This window comes from Eucyclogobius newberryi, unplaced genomic scaffold (assembly GCF_026437365.1).
Source record: "Eucyclogobius newberryi isolate DKJ021-1_F unplaced genomic scaffold, fEucNew1.0.hap1 SCAF_11, whole genome shotgun sequence".
Lineage (NCBI taxonomy): Eukaryota > Metazoa > Chordata > Actinopteri > Gobiiformes > Gobiidae > Eucyclogobius > Eucyclogobius newberryi.
In genome coordinates this window covers 31172902-31182778 of record NW_027315735.1, presented here as the reverse complement: position 1 = coordinate 31182778, position 9877 = coordinate 31172902, and the positions used below count along the sequence as shown (strand labels likewise).

General features: G+C 46.7%; 1 protein-coding gene across 1 annotated transcript in view; it reads right to left on the bottom strand.

The window, feature by feature from the left end:
* Positions 1-3659, bottom strand: part of LOC140346404 (glypican-3-like) — a 191692-nt gene extending 188033 nt beyond the window's left edge. The window contains exon 1 of the mRNA XM_072432446.1: positions 3485-3659. Coding sequence (XP_072288547.1) covers positions 3485-3629 — 145 coding nt within the window. The 5' untranslated portion in view covers positions 3630-3659. The remainder of the gene's footprint in view (positions 1-3484) is intronic.
* Between the last annotated feature and the right edge of the window lie 6218 nt (positions 3660-9877).

The window sequence follows — 9877 nt, the reverse complement described above, 5'->3', positions numbered from 1 at the left end:
ATCCACCTGTAAACCTAGAAAGGTTCACAGCTGTTGATCAAGCAGAGATAACTTCAGCCATTATGTCCTCTAAAAGCTCAACTTGTGTCCTAGACCCCATTCCAAGCAGACTCCTCAAAGACATTCTCCCCCTAATTATAGACCCTATTCTTAATATAATAAATACTTCACTCCAAAGTGGCTATGTTCCACAGTCCTTCAAACATGCAGTCATTAAACCTCTTCTGAAAAAGCCTAATCTAGATCCCGACCTATTGGTAAACTACAGACCTATTTCAAATCTTCCCTTCGTCTCTAAAATCCTTGAAAAAGTTGTAGTAAACAGCTTTGTCGCCACCTGCAGGACAATAACTTATTTGAAGTTTTCCAGTCAGGGTTCAGAGCCCACCACAGCACTGAAACTGCACTAGTTAAAGTCACGAACGATTTGTTATTAACCGCTGACAATGGACTGGTCTCAATCCTGGTTCTGTTGGACCTCAGCGCAGCGTTTGACACCATTGACCACAACATTCTACTGCAGAGGTTAGAATGTGATGTAGGTGTTGGAGGAACAGCCCTCAGCTGGTTTAAATCCTATTTATCTGATAGGTTCCAATTTGTTAATGTAAACCAGAGCTCCTCACCAAGCTCTAAAGTAATTTACGGTGTGCCACAGGGTTCGGTACTCGGTCCAATTCTGTTTACTCTTTATATGCTGCCGTTAGGCAACATTATCAGAAAGCATGACATTAACTTCCACTGCTATGCAGACGACACTCAGCTGTATTTATCAATGAAACCTGATCAGAGCGATGAAGTAGACATACTTAGTACTTGTGTGAAGGAGATAAAAACCTGGATGACATTAAACTACCTGCTTCTTAACCCTGAAAAAACCGAGGTCATTGTGCTTGGCCCTAAGCATCTACAAGACGCTCTATCTGAGCAGATAGTCACACTGGACAATGTCAGTGTAGCCTCCAGTTCTACTGTAAGAAACCTTGGAGTCTTATTTGACCAGGAGCTCTCATTTAAAGCTCATGTAAATCTAGCTTGTAAAACAGCCTATTTCCATTTGCGCAACATAGCTAAAATCAGAAGAATCCTGCCTAAAAGTGATGCCGAAAAACTTATCCATGCATTTGTAATGACTAGATTAGTAACTCCCTGCTTGCAGCGTGTCCTAAAAGCTCCATAAAAAGCTTTCAACTGGTTCAAAATGCAGCAGCAAGATTACTAACAGGAACAAAAAGAAGAGAGCACATTACGCCGGTGCTGGAGTCTCTTCACTGGCTCCCCGTCGAGTCCAGAATCAAATTCAAAATTCTACTCTTGACCTACAAAGCCATAAATGACATGGCCCCATCCTACCTCAAAGATGCTATAGAACCATATCATCCAAACAGAGCTCTTCGCTCTCAGAATGCCGGCCTTTTGGTGGTCCCAAGAGTCTCTAAAAGTACAGTAGGAGGTGGAGCGTTTAGCTACCAAGCTCCTGTGTTATGGAATCAGCTCCCGACCCATGTTAAATATGCTGACACAGTCTCTTCATTTAAGTCCAGGCTTAAAACGTTCCTCTTCGAAATCACTTATGGTCAGAGTAGTTAGGAACAGAAACATAAACCCACAGCTTTAGCTATGCTGCCCTAGGAGTAACTATGCTGGGGGAAGTATGACAGCTTGAGCACTATCCTCTTCTTCTGACTACTTATTCTATCTAACAATATTTATTTTTTGATTCCACTTGCAAACTGTTCACCGCCTTCTTTTCTTTCTCTCACTCCTGAGGACCTGTGGGCCCAGATGCCCCTCCCCTGGTGAAGTGGTCCCTGCCCTGTGTGGACGGTCCCTCATCTGCCTGAAGAGTGGGTCCAGCTCGACTCAAACGGTGCCTCATCTGCCTGAAGAGTGGGTCCAGCTCGCCTCCGACGGTCCCTCATCTGCCTGAAGAGTGGGTCCAGTTCGCCTCCGACGGTCCCTCATCTGCCTGAAGAGTGGGTCCAGCTCGCCTCCGACGGTCCCTCATCTGCCTGAAGAGTGGGTCCAGCTCGACTCAGACGGTCCCTCATCTGCCTGAAGAGTGGGTCCAGCTCGACTCAGACGGTCCCTCATCTGCCTGAAGAGTGGGTCCAGCTCGCCTCCGACGGTCCCTCATCTGCCTGAAGAGTGGGTCCAGCTCGACTCAGACGGTCCCTCATCTGCCTGAAGAGTGGGTCCAGCTCCAGTCTCCTCGTGTCCGTCTGTCCGTCTGTGAGAGTCGGATCTCTCCTTCACTGGAACTCCTCCAGGTTTCTACGCTTTTTTCCCAAAGAGGTTTTTTTTGTAGTTTTTCCTGGCCGAGAAGGAGAGTCTAAGGACAGAGGACCCTGGGACATCGTCCCTCGCCACCACAGACATTGTCTGACTCCATCGCCACCACAGACATTGTTGATTCATTTCTCCCTGTGGCCCTCAGAGGCAACTGTTGTTGTGATTTTGGGCCTTACAAAAATAAATTGATTTGATTTGATTTGATTTGATGTTTGTGTTTCTCTGCGATTTCCTTTTTTCCTGCCGTCTAAAGTACATTCCAGACGTATCCGCCGCTTGTGTCCACGGCCGGGGTTTCGAGCCCAAATACAGAGTCAGTTTTTAGTTCTTACAATTGTACTGTGACCTGAACAATCCAGATTATTGACTAAAATTATCATCTTTACATCTCTACACGTAAACGGTATAAATTTACGCAGGAAACACGATTACAAATATTCCTCGACAGCTTCATAGTGTTCTGTATTTCTGGGTTTTGACACGTGATCTGTTACTATTTCAATTGTGTTTTAAGGAATAAACATTGAACATTTTAGTTTTAACGCCATCTTTTAGTGTAAATGTGTCATCATGTGAGGAAGAGGTGGTCAAACTGTGAGGAATTAAAGCTGGACTAGACTTTACACCAGGATTTCACCCGGACCAGACCAAGTCCACATCATCAGGACCAACATGGGCACAAACCAGAAGAGTGAACAATAAAAAATAAAAAAAATATTGACTAGTAACTACAATTAATAAAGTGAAAGGAGGGCATGGAAATCAGGAAAATGGGGCAAATACAACGGTGAGAAAAATACCCAGTTTGTCATTTTACGCCCAAATATATAAAGTTCAAATATGAAGGAGAGTTTGATTTGTGAAACTTTTAATAACCTTATTGGCCAGTTGAAGACACTGTGACTTTCATACAAACAAGCCAGTTTGCTGCGTGAAGTTTCACCAAAATGAGAGAGCAGTTTGCAAAGTTATATCACTTCACTTGCGACACACGCGCTCCGACAAAACGCTCACGGTCAAAAATAAAATCACATTTAATTTGGACTTCGAATTCGCGCCGCGTCAGGAATAATCTGCAGTGCTGATTCACAGGCAATAAAAACACAGCATTTTAACAGTTTTCTTTTTGTTTTTTTCCCCCTCCCGCGCGAGCCTGGGGTGCAGTTGGGTGATGTTCGCGTGCGTCATTTACCTGAAACGGGGTGCTCGGGGACCCACTTGGAGCCGGGATGGAAAGTGTGAAAAACGGCTCGCACCTCCTGGCAATCCTGCACGTGTCCTCCGCCCGGGAGAGGGAGAGACAGGAGGAGAGGGACCAGGACCAGCATCCCCACCATGTCGAGGAGGGGAAAATGTGCGCAAAGTAGTCAAAAAAAAGGCATAAAATGGGAGGTAAATCGCATCCAGAGGGAAAAAAAGAAGAAAAAAAAATCCGGTTAGGTCAGCATCCTCGGTCTCTCAGAAGGATCCAAGTCAACTTACTGGAGCCGCTCTCCTCCGGCCGCTCGTGACACGCGCTCTGGAGAGGGTCGAGCCCGCGTGCGCTCTCGACATCAGACGCGCGCGCTCAGAGAGAGAGATCTCCGCTCTTTAACGACGTCAGGGCTCGGGATGCAGAGAGCGGTCCTCCTCCTCCTCCTCCTCCTCCTCCTCCTCCTCCCGCGGTGGATCCACGGGAGGACCGGTGTGGAGAGGCAGAGACATGACACGACGCGGGAAGCAATTAGGGCGCGCGGCAACAGTGCGGTTTAATGCAACAAATGTGCGGGGGAAATGTGCTGAAGAGGCGTTTATTATATGATTTGTGCGGGTTATGTCAAAGTGCTTAAACAAACTAGGGTTAAGGTTAAAGGTTAAAGCCTAAACTCTCATTTTAGAACACAATAGAAAACAGTAGGTTCATGTTGAGGCATTAAACATATTTAATTTAGCCTAGAATAAAGTTCGGGTGGGACAATTTTACAATCAAACCATGAGGCTCAAAGCGCCAGAAGAAAGAGATTTAAGATTTATACATGGCAAGTCAAAATTAAAGAATGTGGTAAACTAATATCATCTTTCTGGTGTTTTCAACCTGCACCAGAGAAATCTGATCAAACCCAGACACGTTTATCAATGGATTTTTGTATTTTGATGAATTAATGTCTTTAAGTTGAGCCATATTAGTTGCATAGATGTCCTTGTCAAAACCTGCAGCATTATCACAAATCGGATCACTCACGCCAGTCACACCAGAGTCAGATTACATGACGTTCAATAATCGGATAACTCTAGAAATCAGATAATAATCAGATTTTTGGGTAGCCAGTGTCTCACATTAGATCGATTGTAAAGTATTCAAGTGTTTGACAAAAATAATGAGATTTAGACTTTTTATTGCAAAGTATCAGTTACAAAAAGGAGCCACAACATGAGGCGCAAACCATGTCAAATGGCGCCATCTAGCGTGCGTTGGCGGTAGGACACAGGCATTACAGGAGACAATGAGGTGCTTTTTCACACAGACCAACAGTTTTTAGCTGTTTTTAACATCTGGCGGATTGCAGATGGATACTGTGCAATTTCTTCCATTCACTCGACTATTGAAATTGCGAAGTCATCCACCCGAAAACAGCAAGACAAAAAGAATTACTGCCAACGTTACGGCGCACTGACCACGGCAGATGTTTATGCAAAAAGAAAAGAGCTACAAAAGGGCAATCGTTGGGGTGATTTTGTGGACATTTCTGGTGAGCTCTGAGCTTTGCATGGATTTGCACAGCACCGAACCACAAGCTGAGAGCAAACCAGCAAAGCTCCGGGCCCAAAACCAGGTGTCTGGTTTTGAGGAGGCGACGGGAGGCGAGGACGGGCAAAAAAAAAAGACGGGCAAAACCTGAAGTGCACAAACTGCAGTAGATCTGAAAAGTACTATCTGCACTGTGAGCACTTTGACACTGCAGCGTCCAATTGTATGGAGATGTCAATAAATATGTAGGAAAGTGAATAAAATGTATAATAAACACCCAAAACACCTCTCCAAAGCTTGGCTAGGTTAAAGAGTCAAGAAATGTTCCAAGTTCTTCAAATAAATGCTGCAAAATGAATCTAACATGTGCATGAACCTGGTCTGTAGTGACAGTTCGTCGTCACTGGTGATTTTGATCGGGTTTTGAGCGACTCCTCCAGCCAAAAGGAGCACCCAGGGCAGTAGATGCTTAACTTCACTAACTACACTAGATGCACCTTAGCTGGAGAAGCACAGGAGCAGCAGCAGGAGAAGTGACCGGGATTCAAGCAGACTTCAGGAAAGACGTTCGGTCTGCTGCGCCTGGAAAAGACACGACAATCAAACACCACTAGAGCAACACAATACAAAATATGTCAAACAATTTCAAAAGGAGAAGGTGCAATCTTAATCTAGAAAAAAGGGAATTAAAAATATATAGTTACTAGTCCTAAATGGGGAGAGGATGTGTCCTTTCCCCATCTCCAAATCACACTGTTCTAAAATGCAGTTGTATAATGCAGCTTTGAATGATGTACTAATGGTGAAAAGGAGCATCTAGTTTGGTCATAATTGGTCATTGTTTGCACTAACAATTACTTTGAAGACCAATTAATGAAGGTTATTTACATTTAAAATTCAGGCACATGAAAAGTGTGTAGATTACTGTTATGAAGGCATGGTTGTAATGGTGAATTTACCATGTCAGGCTGCAATACCAGATCCGACCACTAGGGGCGCGGCCGCCTAATGAGCAGACGAACTTTCTTTGTGTTTTTATTCTTGATCTGTGCCTCGGAGATGTTGTTAGCTCTTCCCTTTAGCCCCGTTTTTGTGTGTTATTAGTTAGTGTGCGTCCATGAGGCAGGTGGGTGTTTTGCTGTGCTTTATTGTGGGGTTAGAGATGAAAGTCGGAATGCTTGGTGTTGTTACAGAGGTTTAACCTGCATATTACCTGGACTAGCTTCCAGCTAAGAGCTAAGCGCTAACGCTAATGCTAAGATAACCTGTCATTCCGTGTTCTTTTGCTAGATCTTGCTGGTATCATTTGGGCCTCTGTATTTATAAGTCAGCCTTATATGCATGTCCTTTAGAGTATGTTTCCTTTGATGCCATTAGGGTAGTCTGATTATTATTTGTGAATAGATTAATAGTAGAGGCTTTGAGGCCTACCCTTTTTCATGAGGCTGCAGAGTCCTGTTGGAAACACACACACACGTATATATATATAATATATATATATATATATATATATATATATATATATATATATATATATATATATATATATATATATATATATATATATATATTGTCATTTAAGTAATCACCGTTTATTATTATTATTATTATTATTAGTATCAGAGCACTGCTTGTGTTATGGCTACTGGATTACTTTATATGGAAATTGTTCTAATATTATGTTTATCTGTTTTGTTTACAGAACCACACACACACAGAGACCTATGTACGCTCATTATCTTCAATAAAGGGAAGTAACAATCCATCCTGCTTCAGTGCATTCTGACCGATGCGCGATTACAACTCTACTGAACTAGCCAGTAGTCGTGAAGCCCTCTAAGATTGAGGTGTTTCCGAAGTCTCTTACAATTGCATTTAACTCATTTTATAGACTTAAACATTGAGTGAAATATGCGATTTTTTAAGCGCACAATTTGCTTCAAACTTTTATTATAAGAAAAGTTGCAATTAAAACGTGTCTAACCATCAAACATAACTCATAACTGAACTATAACCAAGTCAACTAAGTGCACTAGTTCGTGGAGTTGAGTGGCGCTTGTGGCTCCAGCGCGTGCCTCTCCTGAGCCAAAGTGGCGCCAAAAGCGGCTGATGCGGAGTCAAATAAAGAATGCGTTTGATTTCACATCCGCTCAACCGGGGGGAGCACGCGCCGCACTTCTGTTTAATTCACGCAGTTTACATGCAAAAAGGAGATTATACCTGAAACGACCCGTCACGTTTTACTGCGGGCAACAATGGACGAGGCGTGACGGGATAATGCTAAAGTTGGAGACGCAAAGGAGACTTTAGGCGCAGATTAGCGCCATTAACCGGCCTCTTTTAATTATTAAATCAGCCAAAAAACAAAGAAAACAAGTCTTACTTTCAGCAGAACACGATGTGCTACTGCAATGCTCAAAACGCACGCAAATCTGCACAATTCACACTTTGATGATGGAAGTGCAGCGCAAACAAACGTGTAAATAAGTCGGATCACGCACGTTACCGGTTCATCTGCGGGTGGCGCGCGCCCGGAGTCGCGGTCTCTCCGCACTTCTGCAGACGGGGAAACTTTGACCACGCGTGGAATTGAGAGAGGATCTTTTTGTTGCGTTTCTCTTTGTGGGGGTTGGAGGAAGGCGGTGGCTGCGGCGGAAGAAGCTCAGTTTGAGGAGATCTTAGTCCAAAAAGGCCTGAATGAGTCAAACCCGCTTTTTCCTCTGACCCGCGTCCACGATCACGCGCGGAGCTGCTGCGCCAAAACCGCCACTTGAACCGCACTCGCTGCAAAGTGTTGGCGTGAAGATAAAGCCGTCCTCATTTGAACAACGAGCTTCAGGCTTGTATCTTGACCTCTAACCTCTGCGTAGACCCTGCCCCCACGTCGCCTCCGCGCGCGCGCGCCCGCCCTCAGCGGCTGCGCCCAAAACAAACGCGCGGCAACGCGCACGCCGCGAACCGCACGCGTTTTTTGCGCCAAACGCGTCCCAAAAGCGTCAACGTTTAAGTTTTATTTCACGCTCTCTCGAACACCGGCCTCTCCGCGCCTCCGTGAAGGGCGCGGGGCTCGCGGCGGGAGCGGGGCCCGGGAGCGGCCGTAGCCTCACATGCCTCCTTCCCCGGGTGAACTTTGGCCCACTTTCCCATGGTGCAGTTTCCACGCGCCTATAGTCAGCTGTGATTGGTGGACGTAAAGAAAAGACTGTGGTGGTCACGTGTGGTGCGCAATAATCCCGCAAAAGCCTCACAAGACGCGCGTGGACGTCCACCGCAGCTGATCACGGGCCCCGCGGCGGGAGATGTGGCGGGTTCACGCGTGATTAGGTTCATGTTTGCACTTTGAACCGCTTCTGTTTGTTGTTCCAGAGCAATTTCAAGCCTTATCAAAAATATTCATGGTTTTATTGCTTTTTTGTTCCTTTGAAGCAGCGCTTTTGTGGCGTTTATGAGATCCTAATTGGACCCTGGACGTTTTTGTTTTGGTGACCTACTTTTCAGGGCTGGAGCGCCACATTCTGGGCCCCGGGTACAAACCATCTCAATGGGGCCCGCGCGGCGTGATCTCTGAAAAACACGTGCACTGTACCTGCTACTTTTCAAAAAGAAACTTAAACCGTAGTTATTTCCAACCTCTCTCACGTTTCTCAGAATGTCTTGTTATGAAATGTATAAATCAGATGAACAGTCACAATTATATATTTACCGTCTCTCTTTTTACAAACTAATTAATTGCTGCACAAACTAAAAATCATCATAATCCATTTGTGTTAAAGGATCTGACCCTTTAGTTTAAGCAGCATCTGTTGTATTATCAACACATTTAAAACACTCTTTTGTTGGAGGATCGGTTTGAGGAGGAGACGCTTCCTGAAGAGCTCCACCGTCTCCTCTCGGACGTGGAGGAGTAAGCGGCTCCTCTCGGACGTGGAGGACTAAGCGGCTCCTCTCGGACGTGGAGGACTAAGCGGCTCCTCTCGGACGTGGAGGAGGAGCAGCGGCTCCTCTCGGACGTGGAGGAGGAGCAGCGGCTCCTCTCGGACGTGGAGGAGGAGCAGCGGCTCCTCTCGGACGTGGAGGAGGAGCAGCGGCTCCTCTCGGACGTGGAGGAGGAGCAGCGGCTCCTCACGGACGTGGAGGAGGAGTAAGCGGCTTCTCACGGACGTGGAGGAGGAGTAGCGGCTCCTCTCGGACGTGGAGGAGGAGCAGCGGCTTCTCACGGACGTGGAGGAGGAGCAGCGGCTCCTCTCGGACGTGGAGGAGGAGCAGCGGCTCCTCTCGGACGTGGAGGAGGAGTAAGCGGCTTCTCTCGGACGTGGAGGAGGAGTAAGCGGCTTCTCTCGGACGTGGAGGAGGAGTAAGCGGCTCCTCTCGGACGTGGAGGAGGAGTAAGCGGCTCCTCTCGGACGTGGAGGAGGAGTAAGCGGCTCCTCTCGGACGTGGAGGAGGAGCAGCGGCTTCTCACGGACGTGGAGGAGGAGTAGTGGCTCCTCTCGGACGTGGAGTAGTAAGCGGCTCCTCTAGCACGTGGAGGAGTAAGCGGCTCCTCTAGCACGTGGAGGAGTAAGCGGCTCCTCTAGCACGTGGAGGAGGAGTAAGCAGCTCCTCTCGGACGTGGAGGAGTAAGCGGCTCCTCTCGGACGTGGAGGAGTAAGCGGCTCCTCTCGGGCGTGGAGGAGTAAGCGGCTCCTCTCGGACATGGAGAAGTAGAGGCTCCTCTCGGACGTGGAGGAGTAAGCGGCTCCTCTAGCACGTGGAGGAGGAGTAAGCAGCTCCTCGGACGTGGAGGAGGAGTAAACAGCTCCTCTCGGACGTGGAGGAGGAGTAAACAGCTCCTCTCGGACGTGGAGGAGGAGTAAG